This window comes from Pararge aegeria, chromosome 7, assembly GCF_905163445.1.
Source record: "Pararge aegeria chromosome 7, ilParAegt1.1, whole genome shotgun sequence".
In the NCBI taxonomy this organism is placed as follows: domain Eukaryota; kingdom Metazoa; phylum Arthropoda; class Insecta; order Lepidoptera; family Nymphalidae; genus Pararge; species Pararge aegeria.
In genome coordinates this window covers 7,087,524-7,110,573 of record NC_053186.1, presented here as the reverse complement: position 1 = coordinate 7,110,573, position 23,050 = coordinate 7,087,524, and the positions used below count along the sequence as shown (strand labels likewise).

At 38.8% G+C, this 23,050-nt stretch overlaps 1 protein-coding gene across 1 annotated transcript in view; it reads left to right on the top strand.

Moving 5' to 3' along the window:
- Positions 1-20,416, top strand: part of LOC120625148 — a 32,633-nt gene extending 12,217 nt beyond the window's left edge. Inside the window, exons 9-24 of the mRNA XM_039892109.1 lie at positions 280-414; positions 751-838; positions 1,382-1,424; positions 1,574-2,455; positions 5,897-6,038; positions 6,917-7,031; positions 7,612-7,842; positions 8,499-8,532; positions 9,353-9,447; positions 10,067-10,240; positions 10,521-12,777; positions 14,065-14,091; positions 15,385-15,672; positions 16,761-16,923; positions 17,848-18,037; positions 18,590-20,416. Of these exons, the coding sequence (XP_039748043.1) occupies positions 280-414; positions 751-838; positions 1,382-1,424; positions 1,574-2,455; positions 5,897-6,038; positions 6,917-7,031; positions 7,612-7,842; positions 8,499-8,532; positions 9,353-9,447; positions 10,067-10,240; positions 10,521-12,777; positions 14,065-14,091; positions 15,385-15,672; positions 16,761-16,923; positions 17,848-18,037; positions 18,590-18,823 (5,098 nt within the window). The 3' untranslated portion in view covers positions 18,824-20,416. The remainder of the gene's footprint in view (positions 1-279; positions 415-750; positions 839-1,381; positions 1,425-1,573; positions 2,456-5,896; positions 6,039-6,916; positions 7,032-7,611; positions 7,843-8,498; positions 8,533-9,352; positions 9,448-10,066; positions 10,241-10,520; positions 12,778-14,064; positions 14,092-15,384; positions 15,673-16,760; positions 16,924-17,847; positions 18,038-18,589) is intronic.
- The last annotated feature ends 2,634 nt before the right edge of the window (positions 20,417-23,050 follow it).

Here is a 23,050-nt window from a genome sequence, read left to right as displayed (position 1 = left end):
CCAATCGCACTCACACGCACAAAAAAGTATAAACACACACACACAATCATAAGAACGCAGACACACAATCATGTCAAACTTAAACACCGCTTCATTTTTGCGCGGGGGTTAAAAATTAAACTTGTTTAATTATGCGTTTGAACGCGCTAATCTCTGGAACTAGCATTCGATTCGTATTTGTAGACTAAGTAACACTAGATAAGAGCTGATGATACGTCAAGTCTGAAAAGTGCTTACAGAGTAAGCCTTCTTGAAATAAATGAATTTTGAATTTTTCAGCCGTCGCGCCGTATCGCTGGTGACTCTCCAGCGGCGCTGGTTCGAGCTAAAGGTGCTAGCGCGGCGAGGTATACTGTTCGCCGCAAAGGACCCTAACCAGGCACCGCACCCGCTGCTGCTGGCAATCGTCAAACGGTAATCCGACTGCATATTCACTACTAATGGTGATCCAAAGACAGAGCTAATGTCAAAGGGCGCCACAAAAGGTCCGGCCGTTTCATATTCAAAAAACAATATTTTATTTTGTTAATTTTAACCCCCGATGCAAAAGCGACGGAATGGAATAATATTGAAGAAATTTGTTGTAGTTTAAATTTGAAGATTATAGTGAAAATTTTATCTACAATTAGTTAAGTGTAAGTTTGTTATCTGTTCTTTTACATCTTTCGTTTTTATGCGTGTGATGTAATATATGTACATCTCATATATATCAGTTCTTTTGTATAATTGTGAGTTTATGCGTGTGCTCAGGTTTCCACACGTAGTGACGTTGCCGCCGGTGAGCTGGTCGCAACTGGTGGAGGAAAAGCGTATCTACGTTGACGACTTTGTGACGCCGGTAAGCATCCATTTTGGGGAAGAGAGAAAATGTGACCTGGGGAGAGGGAGTCAGTTTCGCTGTGGTGGGTTACCCCTGGGGTGGATTTCCTAGATCTATTAGGTGGGGTCTATCTATTTATATCTATGCTAAAACACATGTCGAACCGTGCTGCGTTAAAGTTAATCAACCACCCACGCAACCTGTTAACCGGGCGGACTCAGAACCTTCTTCTCTCTAAAGTCTATAGACTCATCAGATCAACTCATTACTGTCCCACTACAGGGCACGGGTCGCCTTCCACAAAGAGAATGGTTTTAGGCCGTAGTCCATTACGGTGGACTTATTATTGGTGGACTTCACATGCCTTTGAAAACATTATGGAGAACTTTCAGGCATGCAGGTTTCCTCAACGATTTCCTTCACCGTTGAAGCAAGTTATATTTAAGTCGCTTATAACGCACAAGGCTTAGAAAAGGTAGAGGTGTCCTAACCACTAGGCTATCACCGCTTAGACTAGCACCGCTAGACTGTTGTATAGTCAAATGTTTACTGTGTACGCAGGTTCAAACGGAATCAACAAAGACTGAGGATCCAAATCCCGCATGTAAGTTGTTTTATTTTTGTTGGTACATTGGAGCACCTTTATGTTGGGCCCAAGCTTTTATTCCTAAGAAAGTCCTCCTATAGCCCTGCATTGGGACATAGAAAGTTTGAATAGCATAATAATTTTTGATATTAAACCATTTATTTTAGTAACGATGGAATTGATAGACGAGTTGTTGGAGTGGAGCGACGACGAACCTGAAATAGTAGAAACCGATCAGAACCAGTGCATACAAATAGATTCAGACACTGAGCAAGATGCTGATTTACCGACAGACAAAACACTCGGAGCGTTGAACACTGAACTCCACCACAATGATACGATAACACTACAAGATACTAACACTACTAGCAAAGAGTGCACACCGACTGAAGAAACATCGACTGTAACTATATCTGACCAATTAGATAATAGATATACAAATACGACTATCGAAACTCAAACTGCTCACCAACAACACTCCCCACAGTTAGATGGCATTGACGCTAAACTAAAAGAAAATCCAGAAAATATTATAGAACCTATTATTCCAACAAAATCCAAATCCAGAATCAAGTTTGAAGATGAAGACGATTTAGATCAATTATGCAATTTCGACACAAACCATGAGAGTCTCAGTATGTTAATAGATCAGATGGTAAACACAAACTATAAAACTAAACCGATAGAAAAAGATAAAAGTGTTGAAGTTAAACACGAAAAAGAACCTGACAAAAGCACGAGTCATCCAAGTTTTAACGTTAAAGTTAAAATGGAACCTGTCGAACATTCAGTAGTAAATAGTGAAAGTGTTACTTCAAACTCAGAATTACCCCAGAAATCCAACGATGAACACGATAGACCGATATCGGTTCTAAAACAAATGTTATTAGAAAATGACTATAGAAAAGTTCCTAATGAATTCAATGATACGTTGTATACACAAGCAGAAAAGGAAGCTGTCTCTACATGTGGAGAGAAGATTCCAACTGAAGTGAACAGTGACCTGAGTGAGCAGTGCAGTGAGGACGGGAGTGCGTGCAACTATATTGGTAAGGTTTTTTTTATAATTCTTGTACTTATCTGTCGGTTCGCACTTTTCAGAGCTGGCTTTGTCTCTATTAAGTGCTGCGGATCGCTTGACTATCCGTCGACACTCTTCTCTGGCAGCTGCCTTTCTTGTACACTCATGTAGGGGGACAGCTTTTATTTTTTTTAATACAAAATTTTGATTTTAGGGTTCCATGTCTATATTCACCCTGTGTATTGAAATTTGAGTCATTTTAGATTGTCTTGTTTAACTATGTCGCTTTATAATGTATTCCCCTACTGAGTTGTCTGCTCAATGAAACACGGAAAATCGTAACTAATCATTTAATTGCGAAAGTGTGTTGGTTTGTCTGTCGTTCCTTCACGTAGGCTACTTTTTATAACGGGAAAACGGGTTTTTTATTGCTTTTCTTCATACTAAGCAATCAATTAATAGGTTTTTTGTATAGACTACTTTTTGTCCCAGTAAAAAAGAACGGGGGTTTTCACAAAGCCCGTGGGGACCGTTTGTCTTTCCGAAGAACGCGGAAAACATGTCTAGTCTAAAAAAAAAATATTTTTTTACGGATTTATATAAATATTATTGTTTTATTAACAGCAAAAATCCCTCCCAAACCTTCTTTTTTGTATACTTAATTGCACACCAGAAAGCAAAAGGCGAACTTAATTCTAAACATATTTGACCAGTCAACTTTGTTTCATGATAAAAACATAGGTGGTATGCGTAAAAAATGCATTTAAATTAAATAAGAGATATATAAAATATTAAATAACTTAAACGATAAAACTTAGCTACTTGACTGGTTGTTTCGGTGTATTTATTTGTTTAATTTCAAGGTAAGGAGCCCAAATGAACACCTCGGTGCTCGAATATGAGAAGTTGGGTTTTTTGTTTATATAAATTATTATTTTTGTTTTTGTACAGATTATAAAATGAGCTAAATTGACAGGTCTGAAAAAAGCGTGGAATGATATCAAGAAAGGTTAGACTAAATTTTAAGACATTGAAAAACTTGTGACATGCCTTGCGATGCGTTTTAGCGCCTACTGTCAAAGAAAGTCGTGTTTTTTGATAGCACTTAGATTGCTTCGCGTGGCGTTGCTTTGGTGGCGGAGTTTTAAGGTGGCCATTGCTGGCTGTATTGAAATTACAAGCCTTAGTAGCATTATGATGCTAAATGTTATATTAACTGAATATTAAGTACTAAAACTAGCTGGATCCATTTATTGGTCTGGTAATATCAGAATTATCTACATGTAAATCTGAAATACAAACAAGGTCTATTGGTACTTAGCTGTTGAAGCATTGGAGCATTTGTTAAAAGGAAAAAAATATACGATAATTTTAGAGACATAACTGCACAAAAGTTGTATTAAAAAGTACGCAGTGACAACCACAACACAATAAAAGTATATAGCAAAACTTTGTAGGCTGTGTTCCTTGAATGTCCTGAGCTCTGTGTAGAGGCGCTGACTTTTCACATACTATGATATAATCATGTGGGCCATGTGCTTTTCCGTCAAATATTCATCACTCATCATCACTTCAACCGATTGAAGTCCACTGCTGGACATAGGTCTTTTGTTAGGAGTTCTAAAAACCACGGTCCTGGGTCGCTTGTTTCCAGCGGCTCCCAGCGACTCGTTTGATGTCGTCTGTCCACCTCGTTGTGGGCCGACCAACGCTGCGTTTAATCGTGCGGGGTCGCCATTCCAGCACCTTGGAACCCCAACGTACATCGGTTATCCGAGTTATGTGACCCGTCCATTTCCACTTTAGCTTTGCAACTCGCTGAGCTATCTCAGTAACTCTGGTTCTTCTACGGATCTCCTCATTCCTGATTTGACCACGCCACTCCCAACATTGCTATCTCTATCGCCCGCTGAGTAACTCCGAGCCTTCTTATGAGTCTCATAATAAGCGACCACGTTTCGGATCCGCAAGTCATCACTCAAATAAAGTCATCGTCAAATTTTAATATACAAAAATGAAACTTGCCTACTGATATGTTTGAATTTCATGAACCTTGGCCTGTTTGTTGTATGGGTGTGGTGACGGAAGAACAGAATACCATTGTCACCAATTTTCTTCATTCTCCGGGTGCCGTGCGAGGCGACTAAAAGATATATATACCACCAATAAATATGTTTACCAACCCGTCTGCCCAGTGTGTTAATTATGGGCCCTCCCGTTGTCAGATACCTTTAGTCCAACAGTACTGTTATACTGTTACAGTGTACATATATGTAACACAACTTTTATATGATATTTAGATGTAGATAATGCTGAAATAATGCTTTGTCTAGTTTAGGATATAAATTAATTATCCCGATGCTTTATTTTATGGATATGCATCTGGTCAGGGCCGCCTGTGTGTGTGTGTGTGAGTTGTATTTTATTTCGATTAAGCATTTTTTTTATTACTTCACAAGGTAGCCCTTGTCTTCATTTAAAACCCTAACCTAAATAAAATTGAATTATATTACTGGAACGCTAAATCGCTAGGCGAAATCTTTATCGGTAAAGTGGTAACTAGCCATGGCCGAGTGTGCTATGCGTGCAAATGCGTTGCAAAGCGTTCTGAAGATTCTGAACGCTTTGCTTACTCTGGTTGTATCTCATGAACCGAAATAGGAAGAGAGTTAAAATTTCCACAGAATATGTATTTCTATTGCTGCTATAAACACAGATATTAAAAAATAAAAAGAAGTTACAATGAATGGGATAAAGGATGGACTAGTTCTAGTAGATATAGAGTATCGTTCTCAAAGAAAAAAAAATGTTTACCTATGCATGGCTCTGTTAAATCGATCTTGAAAAAAATTCGTAGAGTTAGCTTAGCATCCTGGAGGGCTAGCATATGCACCACGAGATACATTTTTTTCTATAGAGATAAGACGAGCTAATGTGTAGACATAACTCTCTCGTGGCGTGCTACTGGAGCATGGAGCCTAGCACTACTGGAGAGTAGCGTAGAATATCATCCATCCCGGGAAACCCGACGGTTCGAAACGATCTAACAGTTTCAAATAAAGAGTAATATAAAAATTTAAGGCTAGGTAGTTGCTTTTGTGTATGTATGAAATGCACGCTACTGCATCTGCATTGCTACAACTTTTAGCCTTTCCTGTGTGACATCCATACTCTTAGTATAAGATGTACATTCTAGCAATTTTGGAATAATTTTCGAGTATCGAAACGCTGGAACGTCAAAGAAAAATTGACCTAATGTTTCTCGTTTTAAGGGTCGCAAATTCTGTAATCCTTTTTTATACGCTTGTGTAGAACTTTTAAGGACTGTAAGCTTGAAACCAAAGTGCATACATTCCAGACGCACCAGAGTATCGATAATCGTAATCGACCTCCAATTAGGAACGTACGGATCATATTTTATACTAAGGGTATTGAACAACCACCTATAAAGTTAAAGCCCTTTTTCTAGACGAGAAGCTGTTGAAGTTGTCCCGTGTGGTCCTGATTCCGCTGGAGCAGATCCCGGCGTGGCAGTTCGCGCGGGGTACCACCATCGACTGCCGCCGGTTTTGCGTGGAGCGGTTCTCCGCGCCCGTTGCTCTCAGCCCGCGGTACGTATGGCATCATCTAATCAAATTCTAGAATTTACGAATCGAAATTTAAAAAAAAAGTGAAAGTGAAGGACACTACTTTATTTTTACTTTTTTTTATTAAAAAGTGTGAAATTCTTAATGCGATTTTACATTTATCCATTATATTGTAAATTTTCTTCACAAGGTAGGTATATGAAATGCCTTTGGTGCATTATTACAGTTAACATGCATTAACCAATGGGTTTGATGGATTGATAATACTTGTATTTCTATATGATCTAAGTAGTGTTACCACCATATTGCAGCGCTTTGGGACCCCGCAGTGGCTATGGGCCATGGCTCAAAACACCCATGAATGTTAGGGACCCAAAGGTTCTGCCGGGGCGAGCGTTGGGAGACCGTCCACTAGACCACGTCATGAGAGTCGCAGGCAGGCATAGCACAGTGACACAAGAACGTAGAATTATGAAATCTTTAGTTATTTTGTGCTACTAGCGAAACTTGAGTAAGGCGTTACGCCGTCTAAATATTTTAAACAAATTGGAAATAGAAATACAGTAAATGCGAAATTTTGGATGGATGTACTCAATCACGCCAGAATGGCTGAGTAACATGTCGATCTCTTTCCGGGATAAAAAGTAGCGATGCCATACTATAACCTATTTCTTTTTTTGCATAATGGTGGTTCAGGGGTCAGAAAGTGTCATAGGCATACAGGTCAACTACTAGTTATGTGTAAAGAGTAAAGAACTCAAAAGTAACAAAAACTTCAATAAATTAATGTATTGTTTTGAACCTGCGTATTGTCTGAACGCCGCAGTTACCTATTCACTCATATAAATTATGTAACATATATATATATTAATAGCCTCATTATATAATTATCTGTTCGTCAGGCAACTGAATGGGGCGCGACGGTACAGACCAGTGTGGATCCCGTCTGACGACGCGCCCCCAGGGGTCTCTCGCGTGCTTCAGGCCCGCTTTAGTGACATGCCACACGAGTACAAGGTAAGTAAACACTAGTTTTGAGACACATATGCCAGTTTTAACTAACAAAGAAAAAATCAATGCCTTATCAAAGAAGATTTCTAGGCATACATTTACCTTTTACCAATCGAATTTCACTAGGCGACTATATAACCTAACTCGTCACAAGGTGTAGTATTTTGTGTTTGCATTATCATATTTTTGCATTTCTCGTATGGAGATGCTGAACAATTTTCACAAAGATCCTTAAAAGTTACTAGCATTATCGCACCACTGACGTGCGTGATGTCCACGACTGGTAACCAATCTCATAAAGGCAGCTAGGAAGCTTGAAGCAGTTCAATCGCCCACTGCTTCTTAGTGGATTGCCCGTTTGGTCACTTACTCAAATAATCACACATGATCTTTATCATTTCTTGGTTTACCGCGTAATAAATCCCACTATATTGGAAATGACAAATAGTGCTTTTGGCAGCTAGGGACCGTTGTGCTATTAGCTGATAACGGTAATACTACTACATATATTGACATAAATTTAATAGGATTAGGAACAGGAGGTAGTTTTTGAAAGTCTGTTGACCTGGATTCTTATTCACTGAAGGTAATAAGGAGGAAGCTAATGTCGCGCCTGCGCCTATCGCGCACCTCTCTCTCCACCGGCTTTTGGAGCTGTGAGCGTAACGTGGCCCTGCTTCGGCAGTGCAAGCCGGTGCACGTGGCGATAGCGCGACTCGCCCGCGTCGTAAAGCGCGTAGAGCTCGCTGACATCGAGGAGGTGCGCCGCATGAACAGGTCCATCCTCACCGCGCAGGTGGCGCCCATTAGTGTGGAGGTGAGGCCGTGTCAATTTCAATTTATTCAGCTCAATACATAATGTTACATTTATAATACAATATTTAAAATAAATGTAATTATATAATGTAACGTTTACATACGTTACATTATATAATTTTTTTTTAATATTAAATAATTTAATAAATTTTAAAAACATAAGGAAGACATCGTAAGAAAACGGTTCTAATGGGGATGCTCAATATAAAGAAAAATTTAACAGAATAAAAGCATTGCTCTATGAGGTAGGTTAAATTCATTGTCATTTTCAGTGTTCCAAATAAAATCTGGCAGATGGTTAAATATTTTTATAGATATTGCGTATGGACTTTGCTAATTTTGAATAGGGGGCATTAAATTCGTTTTTAGTTTTTGCAGATTTCATAGTTATATATCGAGGAGAGAAGGGTACGATGTTTATTTTTTTAAATAAGGTTGGCATGAATCTGTTTTATTTATATTAACTATTATTCGTATGTATTTTTATTGTAATATAAAAAAGGCCCTTTACATTAATGCTATTTTCCCACAAAATAACGCCATATCTTAACTATCGTGCACTGCTTCGCAAGTGCAGTCCATTATCACCGCGCTCCGTTCGTTTATGCATTTTGTATTAAAACTGTTAAACAACTAATTTATACGTATTATTTTCAGTCACAGAACGATCCGAACATACCGTCTGACACAAGTGAGTAAAACCTTAATTTCCTTAACTTCATACATGCATCAACACACTGTTTACCTTAAAGATTACTTATAACTTGTTATAGTGGATACTTATAGTTCCACATTCGTCATCAGTCCACCGATTGACTTCCTAGCACGCCTGTTCCGTGTCTCGTTGGGTATGAAATATATTTGCTTTAGAAGCTCAGAAATCCCAACGGCCCCGTTACGTCAGTGCGGCCAATCGGTTTGTGGAATTAAACACTCCTTGAAAATTGACATTTCAAATTAATGATGCTCTTAATGCGTGTAGCGCGCGGTACAGATTTTTTCAAATATTTCGGTGATCATTTTAATCAGTAGTTATTTGTAATGACTACGTTTTTGCGGCGTTTGCGTTTGAGACTATGGGCCTATGGTCTTCGGACACGAAAAATTTTATTAACATTTTGATCCAAGAGCTGGCGCTTATTTAGCCCAACGGCTGAGTCTAGCAATTCAAAAGGGCAATAGCGCCAGCATTTTGGATACCATGCCCATACGTGAACAGTTAGACGGCTTCTATTTATTGTATATATTAATTTTAGTTTGTAATTATTATTACTTATAACTTAGTCTGAAAAAAAAAATTAACCTTGTCTTATATTTAAATGAAACATTGTCCTTGCAATTTCATTTTCGTTAAATGTGTAATAACAACGTTATTAATATCAAATACATTATTAGTTATGGAAGTCTCCTGCCCTGTGTTATTTATGTTAAGAGAAATGAAGTCTGTGTCTCCGCCACTCTCTCCCGTGAGTTTCTGCGTCGGTAACGAGCACTGATGGTGTGTGTTTCAGGCGCACTGCCCTCTTGGGATATCCCCGAGGCAGGTGGCAGCGTTGCTCCGCCGCCCAGCGTAAAAGAAATCAGGAAGATGATCAAGACACTCGCGGTAACTGTTTCATTGAGTTGAATTAAATAATGATTTATCAGTACACCACATTTAAAAAGTCACAATTTGGCTACATAGTGCTTTAGTTTACAAATTACAATTATTTCAAGCAACCAAAGGTGTAAGAGAAAATGATATATATAGTAGGTTGTAAAACAAATGTTATATTGATTTTTATGGGTGCATGGATGATTTTAACAATAAAGGTTTATAATCTATGTTAGAAAAATTTTCTTGGGCTTAATAAAGTTGGGTGCAAATTGAAAGTTGCTCGTCACAAAAGCGCAGTAAATTATATTAATCATTTTCCATTTGGTGAAATCTTAACGTCTTAGGTCGGTTCGGAGATATTCGTTTTAAATTTATATGTGACACATATTTAGACATAGATCCAATCTATTTTGATCATCCTGAATTAGCATTCTGATAATTGGAATCGTGTATTATTTCATAAGATTATCATGAACGAACATGTTAACAAAACCATCATTACAGATCACCCCCTATATTACCCCCCGTCTAGCCTTTAGTGGTAGTGTCATGATAGAATACCTCGCCGAAGCCGTCCGGCTCCAAGCTTGGCTATTAAACCGTACCGTGACGATGACATCACTTGCAGATCCCCAGTATCACGGCGATGCGCCTAGCTAACGCGAACCTGCAGGCGCAGTCGGAGCACGAACGCATTATGCTGAACTACCGCGAGGAAGAGAGAGCCAGAGCGCAGCGCGACGAAAACAAGCGGCTGGACGGCGACATACGCCACCTCGTAAGGTCGCTCGGCGAGGGCGAGGTGAGTGTGCGTCTGACCGTTGCCTCGTGCAGTGCGCACGGGGAAAGGGTCTGGTCGAATTACTACTTACTAGCTGCACCTTAGGTAATCAACCTTCTAAAATACAAATAATATTATTGACAAAACACAATTTTTGTTTATCCATTAGTAGTCCCTAAAATTGTTGGGATAAGAGTATGTACGTCTCTAAGATGCAAACTTTCTTTATGTCAAAAATCTGAAATGAATGAAACGAAAAACACACTTTCGCATTTATAATGTTGAGTATGGATTGTTACAGTGCCAACAGAAGGCGAAAAAAATAGTCAAGAAGGTTCTTGTACTTAGCGAAGATGAAAAACCCTTGCCTGACGCGTACCAGGAGTGGCAGAGACAGAAGACGCTCGTACACAAGTACTTCAATTTCCACACGCCCCAACAAGCTGGAAATAAAACAACAGCAAGCAAAGTTCTTAAAACGGGCACTAAAGATGATTCAAAGACAAATACGTATCGAAACAAAATTGATCTTATGAGCGTTAGCGATGACGAAGAATCCCTGACCCGTAATGATTTAATAGGAGATCTGAAAAAAGAAAACCAATCAGTTAATGATGCCAAAAGATCACGTTCTGATAAAGAAACAAGTCATTCATTCAAACGTGTTAAACTTGCTCAAGACACTGCCCAAAATGATAATGCAGACAAATCTACAAAAGACATTGCTCAAAATATTAATGATGGCAAAGACCAAAGTAATGACAACGATTCTGATGATGAAAATAGAATGATAATCGATGAAGGAATAGAGGATTGTTGCAATGAAGATGACACTTTAATTTTAACCGATCCTTTGCCAACTAGGCCTTCATATCTAGCCGATTCACAGCTCACAGTATGGCCTTCCAATGCTGTGTCGAGACTAGATGAGCATCACGACACATCGAAAAACATCGTTTATGTTATTAAAAGTACTAAAAAAGACTATATAGCCAAAGGTTTAACAATCATACCTACAACTTCGATTATCAACACTGTACCTAGAACAGATAGCGTTACACTAAACACTGCTTTAATGACACCTGTTAACACTGGTGTGGTCATCATAGCAACCACTTCGACTCCTAACACTGCCATGGTGCTCGGAGGCACATCTTTTAGGCAGACAACTTTTCCAACTACCTGTATAAACACCGATGCCATACCGACCGCTTCGGCTTTCAACACTTTTAAACTTCCCGATGATGTGTCTCTTACGCTGAACACTCCTGTGACGACGTCTGTTAACACAATGTTGCCTAAATTGTCTTTTATCAAGTCGGGGACGGAAACTATACGCAAAGAATCTGCGCCAATTAAAGCGCCAATGCGTACTCCACGACCGACACAACCGAAATCTGCACCGATCTCGCCTAGTAAACGTAAACATACGGATCGTGAAATACTAAAACGGTCGCGACCAGGACCTCTTTCATCGAAACCTAAAATAATCTCTATTATTTCGCAAGCAACAACAAAAGAAGGTTTCAGTAGCAATACACCTCTATCAAAAGGGGATGAGACAATCGACCACGAAGGTGCCTTTGCAGCAAACGACGCAACCAAAAAGCAATTGATTCCGAGAATAGTAAGTACTGCTTCATTAAAACAAATTGTAACGGAAATCAACAAACCCTCGACCGCTGAAATCGACCCAGGAACTAATACTGACGCTAAGGAAAATCATTCAATGCCGAAAATTTCTGATAATCCAAAATATTTAACATCAAATAAAACGGAAAATAATGAGTTGCCATTTCCAACGATGTGCACAACTCAAACATTGTGCCTCGAAGTCGGACCAATTCAAAGGCATTCAGATATAAGTAAACCCGTGAACATAATAACCAGTAACAAAACTAATGATGTTAGGGAAACTATATGTTTAGATTCTGATGATAGTGACGAGATCAAAAAATTTGTCGACTGTACTTCGATTAAAAAAGGAATAATCGAGGTCGATTCTTCATCCAATGAAAGCGAGTCGAGATTTGTAGAACCACCATCTGAAATTAATGCCGCAGACTTAGTTCCACCGAAAACAATATTTGAGGGACAGGACTCAGATCTAGTTCTAAAAGCCTCAGTAACAAAAGTTGCTCAAAAAACACGGAACGCCATTCATATTCCGGCAAAGATAACTGCAAATACGACCTCAAAAGAACTCCTTAGATTGCCCCCAGACGAGTTGGCGCGACTGCTGGAAGATGATGGTAACGAAGCAGATACGGACATGACAAGGGAGAAAAAAACTGAAACATCGACCAATACAACTCCGCGGGCATTCTTGCCTATAAAGATCAAAAAGGAGAAGCGGTGGGCACAGGAACTTTCCATTGGCGGTAGGGGCAGCGAGAAAGTGTGCACAAAGGGAGCGGTGATCAAAAATGAGCCTGGAGTTACTCCCAAAACGAATAGCACAGGAAAAGATGGGGTCCCGGCGGAAACTGCAGAGCTTTTTCTACAAGGCGTTCCTAGTGCAAGTGTCATGAAGTCGACGCTTCCCGATGTGATCTGCAGTGAGTATCACCTTCGAGTTTATATGCTACTGCAGTTATTATTTGATTCATCTGGTCATATATCCTTATGAACTGATCTTTTTGAGGTGACTAATGGATAGTTAATCGTGCTAGAATCGGGAATACAATTTTAATGACGCACGTTTGTCGTTACGGTTAGGCTCATTCCGTTACATGATAGAGAAGATGTAATACATGATTTTATTGAAATGTTAACCTTTTCGCGGCGCACTAAGCGGAAGCTCTCAAAAGAAAAGAAAAACCCCGATTATGAAACATTCTTCATTGGGCTTTTCCATCCTCCATCCATGGAATATATTTTCAAATCGGGCCAGCAATTCCTAAGATCATCGCGTTTAAGTTTAAAAACAAACTGACTCTCCAGCTCTCAGCTTTATATATTAGTATAAGATTTTAAAGTTTTTCAATCGAGATATAATTACTAACCTTATTATTTAATTTCTAATTTTAAAAGTTTATTTTGTTTAGTTATTATTACTATCATGCTTTTTTTAAATTTCTAATTAATATTCAGAGTATTTGTTATTTAACCATTGGTTCGCCCTGAATGAAGACCTCGTGTTGTAATGTAATGCAAATAACTTTCACCATTTACCACCTGCAAACTAAAACTCGTCATGGTAGTTCTAAACTCGCGACGCTTACTAGTACGACATAACTTGGCGACTTTTGGTTAACATAAAAGCAGACTTATATTGCTAGAAAAACAAGTGAGTTTGAACTTTTGATGCGCAGCAGAACTATGAAGCCGCTAAATGACAAACAATAGCCAAGACAAATAAAGGAACGGATTGGTAAAACTTGAGCATTGAAATCCAAGATGTAACGATACAATATGCAATTAATAATTCGAGAACCTCGACCACCTTCTTGGTGTGTAATCTTTATTACATATCGTAGATCATCTAATTATAGGATACTGAGCAACATTGCACTAATGTTACTGTCTTTGAGCTGAAGCTGCTTTTTAGATAAACCTGAGACAAAATACCTCTTGACATTTCCTGAAATTTACAGTTATCAAAGTTAAAATAAAATATTTTTGTGCTCTTTCTGAAATGTTATTTCCGATGGAGTATCTTCGGAGAGAACATTTTAGAACATTCCTATATCAGGTTAAAAAAAACATTCACAATTAGCTTGTATAAGAGCCCGTCTAAATTTTAAAGAAGATGGTAAAAGTTTTTTGCCTTCAGCGTGAGATCTCCATCCCGGGCGAACCGCTAGCAAGACATATACGCTGAACATCCAATTCTTTCTTACCAGGCGACGTCCTACCTGAGGAGTATGGTGGTATGTATCTCTATGATTTAACAAGGCTTCTTAGACATATGAGTACCATTTTGCTGAGACATTATATGCTCAGGATAATAAATAATTTTTATCTGCAATTATTCCAATTATTAGGAATAATATATTAACTTAGAGTGAACTGCAAAGTTTATTAAAATATACGCCGCGTTGCCAACCATAAAAAGGTCACGTGGGAGTTACTATGGCAACAAAATAAGATAATAATTGATACAATCGTTCGCAAGCACTTTTCAGGCATTTTTAGGTTACTTTTATATGAAAACTGTAAAATGGGTTTATTTTAACCTAATTAATAATCGGTGGCGGCCTAATGGCGCATTGAGCAGCGACCCTGCCTTCTCTGTCCAAGGCTGTGGTTTCGACTCCCACAACTTGTTTGTGGTTGTTGGAAAATGTTTGTGTGATGAACATGAATGTTTTTCAGTGCCTGGGTGTTTATCTGTATATAATAAGTATTCTATGTATACTGTTCAAAAAAAAATTCATTAGTACATAGATGTACCCATAGCACAACTACGCTTACTTTGGGGCTTACGAGGAGGTGGCAATGTGTGTAATGTCGTAGTATATTAATTTATTTCGACCAAACTCTGGCGACTGCATAAAGCGCATACAATTTGCTTAATACGCTTACATCATTGTCTTATGGGAGGCTTCGATTGTGGCTAGTTTCCACCCCATCGACAGAGGCGTGCCGTTTCGGCACGATGTCGCGTAGGTCGTAAACTGATTAGGGGTATTGGTTGAATATAATTATCAACCCTAACAGGTTAGCCCGGCCCCCATCTCAGACTACATCATCACTTAGCACCTGGTCGCATTGCAATCAAGGGCTAACTTGTAGTGTCATAAAAATAGAGAAAAGGATACCTCATTCCTACCTCATTTTCTTATATACTATTTAGGTATTTGTATCTATACATTTAGGTATATATCTGGATATAAGAATGCTCTTGGCATTATCCCGTTTTCTTGCTGAAAGTATGTCTCACCGCATTGTAGGCATGAATGCTTGCAATGTGGTTTACTGTAAACTTGTTACTGTCTTTAACTTTATGTTTTGCGTGCAACAAAGTCTTTCTTAATCTTCTTCTTCTCATTCGGTAGGGTGATTACGTATCTAACAAAAAAATTACGAAAGGCGTAAATCTCGCGATCATTGCTGCCAAACTTCACTTATGCATACAAAAAAAAATATACAAAACACGAAATACGTTATCACCCTGTCGCTATATGCAAAAGAAAACGCAATGCAACACGGATCCATTGCAGACGAGCGCAACTTCCTCACCATATGCGACTTCGCGAAAACGGAAATCGACGTGATGGAGTACGTACGCCAAGTGCAAGACCCCGAGGAGCCGCTGCTAAAGGTGGACTTGACGCAGCCGCTATGGCTGCTGGCCGACAAGTACCTGTTGCTGACAGACGCTGCTGTTAACTTCGAGAACCCGATTTTCGTCACCAGCCACCGCGCCGGCACGCTGGCACCCTACTGTGCCGTGCGCTTCCCCGATCGCACCAACAACAAACAAATACTGAACTTGGGTGCGAAGAAAGGTGAGCTCTTTAAATCTTTTATAACCTCTAAGACAGGGATTCCCAACCTTATTAGGACAACGAATAACGCCCAACGAAAAATTAAAACTTCTCTAACAATACTGAGCTCAGTGATCCCCACACAATTTTTCAAAATGTTGGGACAAGCCGTGACACCGCAGCACAAAAACTATAAAAAAAAAATTTTTTTTGCTCTACGGCGCCCATGTTGGGTAGCCCTGCTCTAAGATATAAATTTTAGTTATATTCTGTAATCTACGTGAAATGCACAAGGTATATAATTTATGTAATTGTATAAATAAGTTGCGTATTTTAAAAGACCAAAGCGTACAAATCGCGGGAACTACTATTGTTTTATACTATGTAAAAATAAAGATTGTCAGACCAAGCCGACGCTGATGGTAAAACTGTATCCATAAACTTAACGTGCGAGCTAAGCGTTTAGTTAAACCGGCAACCGCGTCTTTATGACCGGAACACAGCAAAACAATGTTGCTTTGCGGCAGAAAAAAAACGTAATAAGCACTTCCAAAGGCGAGCTCTGTCACAAATAGCTCACAGGTAGTAGTAGTAGTATACTCAGGGTGGAACCCTTGAGTAGGAGATCTGGCTCATACATGCTTAAAAGATTATTCTTAGTTTACGATTTAAATGCTGGCGAGATATTACGATGCGGTTGCATACATACTACGAGTATGTAGTACTAAAAATGCGAAGGTGTGTTTGTTTGATTGTCCTTACTTTAGCTCTAACAGATTTAATTTTTGGCACAGAGTTAGTTGGAAAGACGGAGATTTACTTATGCTACTCTTTAAAACAAACGGTTCCCACGGGATATGTATAAGAAAATGTAATAAAAGCGGTTCTTAGCAAAATTTAAAAGAGATATTTATTGTTACACAAGCCGGGCTTTTCGGCTTCTAATGTAGTACCGCCACTGCTAATTATCAATAAATTCCCAAAGAGGAAAAAGATTTCAAGTGTGTTTCAAGCATTTTGAAGTCAGGCGATCGTTAACTCGATTATTATGCCCGCCCTCCAATCTACTTGTAAATTCGGTTTTTTGATGTTTCCACCGTGCGGCGCAGGCCGGGACGTGATGATCTGCGGCTGCAACGGAAAAAACAGCTGCTTGCTGTGTCAGAGCATCGGGGAGCAGGACGGCCGCGCGCCCGAATTCATGATCTACAAGCCCAAGTTCCGCAAGGTCTGCCACGCGTGCGGCGTCGACCCGAAGAGCGAGCGCGCCCGGTAAGTCCGGACCAGTAACGCTCACCTGCGACCAAATGATTCAATTAATGAGCACGATTACCCTGCGATTTTGTCAAGATTGTAGCGGAGGAATTACACTAAGCATATTGGCGACCATATTTTTTTTTAGGTATTATTGACGGAACAATCAGATGGCCCATCTGACGGTGGAAAGTATGTAGTGTATAGTTATTTATCATATATCCTTATACACGTTGTGTACTTAACATACCTTATACTATTTTCGTATACTATTTCGTATATATTTCGTATTTCTTATCATTTGCATACTTTCTTCTTTTCTTTTGGTATACCTATTCGCCTGTCCAGTTTTCTCACTGCTTGGGTTACTGGTAAGATAAGTGTTTCCTTGTCCAGATCTTTTCTTGGTACGAATAAATACATAATGGTTAGTGGAAAAACATAGCCCATAATTATAAGAACACTTGGTAGCGCATGCAAGGAACACGTTATACCAAGTGCCGCCTTGTGTGAGAAAGAAACCGTGTTTACGACTAATATTGAAGCATCAAAAACCACTCTACTTTATAATAGCTACAGCACATGGAGTTTATCACCTATCACAGGCATTAAATTAAGAACATACAGAATCCTCTCATTGTATGCAGTGCATTTTGTCCAAAAACAGTGAAAACGCCCCGGGCACGTCTAACTTTACACCCGTAAAATAGTTACTGTCGTCTGCTAAATGGTATGAAGTAACTAACCGTTTGAAACCATTCAACGTCGAGTGGTTTTTGATGCTTGAACATTAGTAGTCGTTTCTTTATATTCTTAATTCTGTGTCCTCTCATGACGAACTTGAGATAACTTTAGAGTTTGTAAAACCGATACCGAACACCGATAATATATGTACGCATTTGGCAATGAAACTATGGAAGCTATTGTTGTTTATTCCTCCAGGCTTTTCACGATAAAGCAGCGCCCCTATCGCAAGATCGGCGACCGGCCGTTGAAGTTCGTGATGGTGGACGTGTCGCGGCTCTGCGGCGTGTGCCGGGACGGCGCACAGTTCGTAGCGCGGCCGGACGCACTGCTCATCAACAGCAAACACTACGAGAAGATAAGCGACGAGCCGCTCATGTACGCGCCGGTGAGTGCTCTTGACCAGGGAATGAGATTGTGTAGGAGGACGTGGCGTGACGCTGCGCTGTGTGCTGTCATGGCGTACGGCGCATTTTGTTACACACTACAAATAAGCCTTATTTACATTTTATATCATCTGCATACCCTGTGCATACCTTCTATGCCCGCCACTAATCGTTAATATCCCGCCCGTTGTATCGTACATCATAATATCAACCCAATTACAGGCCCGCTACAGGGCACGGGTCTCCTTCCACAAACCTCGTCCCACAATGAGAAGGGTTAAGGCCGGAGTCCGCCACGCTGGCGAAGTGCGGATCGGTGGACTCCACGCGCCTTTATATTATCATATTATGGAGAGCTACCAGGAAAACATGCATTTTCCTTCACAGTTGAAGCAAGTTATATTTTAATTGCTCAAAACGAGCATAACTTAGAAAATTTAGCGGTGCGTGTTGGGATTCGAACTCGGCCCCTCGAAAGTGTGAAAGACAAAGTCCTAACCGCTAGGCTAACACGTACGTGGGCTATTGCTAACTGACCGGCGCGGTGTCCGCAGGTGCTCTGCGTACTACAGAGCGCGGAGAGTGCGGCGCGGCTGACGACGCTTGACTCTGAGCTGTTCCTGCTGAACGTGCACACGGCGCGGTGGAACCGCGTGCTGTTCCGGCCCGACGGGCGCTTCGGCCCCTTCAACGCGGCCGTGCGAACGCTCATGACCAAGATGGACCGCGAGGAGGTGGACGCGTGGTACCGCCGCAAGCTCGATAGCAAGCATGGCGCACCGCTGTAGGGTGAGCCAACTACATTCCATTACAAATTTGCGATTGCGATTTTACAGAAGCCACATGTTGTAAAAAAATATCAACATTACGTAAACTTGCTTATTTGTACTGTATGCTCTAAGTGTTGAAACAGTGAGATGACAGAGGAAACTGGACCTAATTTCAATAATCTAATGCCTGTTTTCAATAATGATTTACACGCAATTTCTGAGTAAGTAACAACTAATCTATCTCTTCGATAATCGAGATTCTAGGCATACATTTCACCAATTCATTTTCACAGGGAAACTGCTGTAACCTAACTTCTCTATGATTCTTGCCATTATTGTCGTATTGTGTGTTTGTATCGTCATATTTTTCAGTTTTCGTATTTTTTAAGGTTATTATAAAAAATATGTATATATTTCCATCTGTCAAGTGTCGTTTACGAAATCTCTAAACATTACTTACGAACAAATCGGTGTCGGAACTTTAGATGGCGCCTAGCGTTGTCAGTCATTATTTATGAATTGGTGAAACGTTTATTTGTCTCTAGGCATCACCTTAATCATTAGGCATGCGATTTAAGCGTTTCTTAGGTTTAGTGAGAACGTCATTTCACAAACTCTAAGATTACCCATCCCGGTGATTAAGTTCTATTTTACTCTGACGTCACAATGAGTCGATACAATAAAGAACCTTTGCGTTCGCAAAACTATGTAAATATGTTTAAACTATTACTGTATAGAACTCGAATCTTTTATGCCACTGAGTACTCAAGACTGTGTAAGGCATTTTTGTGTTATATTTTTGTCGTCTACGCGGCCATAGCGTGCCTACGACTATGTAATTATAAGTAATTCTTAATGTGTAAGAGACAAAGATCTTTATAGAATTTATGTAGATATTTTATCTAAGTAGCAGTATTATCCCTCCTTAAGGACGCCACTTTGCCCAAAGGCTGGGCATGTTACATACCAAATACAAAACCACTAATAATAATTTATGAATAATTTTTATCGCACACTGTTCTTAAAGCTCACATTTACATAACAATTCGCTGGAACATGTTGTGACTTCCGTGTTAGTCTTGCCATACTAATAGCATATAAGCTTTTGATTCACGAGAGCCTGGGTTCGATTCCCTTTCGGGTCAAAAAGTTAGACTATGTTGGTAAAAACAATATTTGCCTGGGGTTGAAAGAATTGGAGTTGTTCACAGACCTAACAGCCTAAAAGACCGGGCCTAGGTCTGATAGGCTGTCGGTTTCGGTAATTATCACTAACGAGTGATATTGGTCATTGAAGCCCACAAACCCGCATTGAAACAGCATGTAAAAAGAGAGAGAGAGATGGAGATGTTAAAACTGTAAATTCCACTGGCCTAAGAGAGAGGCGAGTTAAATAGGCCGAAGTCAGTGGTGATAGTGGGACATGTAATTTAGTTTAGTAAGCAGCATCTGTAGTGTTTTTTTAATATACTATCCTACAGTGTATGAACAATCCTTTCATTAATTTTAAGTATAAAAGTTGTTTAATAAAAGTAGCTAAGAACACAAGATATGTGTTCAAATAAATGTGAATAAATACATAGCCTAACTTTTCTTATTATGTATTTTTTAGAAAAGACTAGATTACGTTTTGGTTTTCAAAAAAACGTGTTATAGTAAATATAAACAATTAAAAGAAAACATATTTTCTTCATGTACATTTTTTTATCCAAATTAAATGTTTTGTTATATTTTTTTCTATGTTGAATATTTTTAAAACATACTTAACGCTAATAAGTTACAAAAATTGTTTATATACCTAATAATATAAGTTAGAAAACCTTTACTATCATGTGAAATATTGTATAAGTTTATTCAGTCCATAAGTCTACAAATGTTCTTCTAGTGTCTATCAAGTTTTCTGTTTAAACTCCCAAGGATAATTCCGTAGTACTTCCAGGGAGAAACGAATCCAGACACTAATGCTATGTATAGGTACTTACATAATAAATAGAAAAGATTTCAATACATTATTCAAGTCTTGTTGTAGAAATTAACACGTTCAAACAAACAAAAATGAAAATCAAGCTTAATTATTGATATATTTATTAAAATATTCTGTTAAGTTTATCAGTTTCCCGGGAAACAAAGTTGCAGTCACTAATTTAGTATTAAAATTTAAGATTTTTTTTATGTGGACGAATATTATTTTTGTCGAACTATTGTTATTTATATACTTTAATAAAATACAATGATTAGAAAAAATTTAGGATAAAAAAATGTTAGGGTGTTGTCAAACCCACCCGATCGACGATGATTTTAGTAGAACGTAATCGGTCGACCACTTGTAAAACCGATTAATTCGCACCATAGACATCAAAACTTTCTGTGAATTAATCGGTCGATGACACAATGCCTACGAACGATCGTTCGTTCCAAGACAGTGTTATCGCAGCCAAGCGGTGGTTTATATATTTAAAAGTATCGATTAACGTCAGTCGACCAGGTGTGGTAACATCCTGGGTAATTACCAAAAAGTTACTTCGCTTACGTGCTGATATAAGAGCCTTCACACACGGCAATATTTTCTCGCGTCAAGTCGGCGGGCCTGAAGTTGGTTCTCGTAGGCGTTCGTGCGTGTATCACGTCACCATTCAAAACTATCTTCGAAGCCAACGTGACATACTTCAGTCCGGCCGACTTTATCGTGCGCTGTGTACTTGGCAAAATCGATCAAGGTTCACTGTTTTACTGTAGCTAACGTTGTCAACACCAATATGCAACTGTTTTAACCAAAATCAATACGCTCTACTGTAGTCAAACCCACTTCTAGTACATGCACTTAGTCTTGGTTGCAGAGAAAAATGTCTGCGCTTTATGCGTATACAACATAATGGCGTGTGTAAAAGCTCTAATTATTTTTAATATTTTCTTAGCTAGGGAGCCGGTGGCAATTTCGGTGAATTGTCAGGATGCGAAATCATGGTATCTAAATTTGAGAAAGCGCAATATCACTTATTTACTGTTTGACTTATCGTGAAACTCCCAAACAATATCTGAGCTGGTCTCCAACATCAAAGTTAGGTTTATTTTAGGTAGGTTTCTTCTAGGACCTAGGCATCAGAAAGAAATGTTTTTAATTTTTGATATCTTACTAAAAAGTTACCAATGTTTAATAATTAGTTGTGTTTGGCGGCTAGGTTTATGTGGATGGCTTGTAAAGCTTTTGACGAAGTATATATAATAATCTAGTTTTTTTTTTTTAATTTACTGTCAGAAATAGATTTTAGTGGTTTTATAATCAACTATTATATATTCTACGTTTTTTCTACCGGCTTCTTAGCTTATATAAAATAGATTTGTGTTACCTCAGTTTAGTTATCTCAAAATGTAAATATTTACACAATAAGGATATATGTCTATTGTTTAATTGATTTGGGAAGACTTATTTGACTTATTATAAAAAATTACTTTTTCTGATCCGGTTGTTATTATTTTACTAATCCACACATACAATGATTGTAATAAAACACGTCATTAGTCAATAAATAATACAAGTTTATTGATCTAGTTGTACAGAGTTATGGCTGCGCCGCGCGCGGTCGGTCTATACATTGCATGTAATCACTTATGAGAGTCGCTCCACTCCACTTCACTCCACTCCACTCCTAAACTATACAATAAATGATATAATTACAGAATTCCATTGACGCAGTCTTGCTGGTGGGAACTTAACGAACAAAGCGGCCATTTTGTTTACCAACCACAGGTTTCGTACAACAAACGCCTGTATATAGTAATACAGTAGTCAGTAAGGATCCAGAATGTCACTCAGTGATACGATTTCGATATTGCAGATACATACTTAGAAATTCAAATTAGTCACAAAACAAATCTGTAAAGTTATGAAAGATAACTGATTAAGTAGTCAAAAGATTATAGATTTACGGTTCCGATCAACGGACAAAACCTTGTAGGAGGAATTTTTTTTATAAGACTGACTACAACACAAAACAAACATTAGTATGTGTGAATACTAATGTTAGTTTTGTGTTCATAGGAAAATTAAGCTTTAGTTCACATGTTTTTAATGTTCAAGTTTATGTTTCTACGATCTTCAGTTGACAAAAGTTCACAAAGTATCTGATACAATTTTTTGGTCCTTCCAACCGGATTGATCTATATACAACAAAAATTAATAACTTAAGTGTGTAATGATCATTTAGAAGTAATAGTGATATTTGTTATTTTCGTGGCTGGTGAACA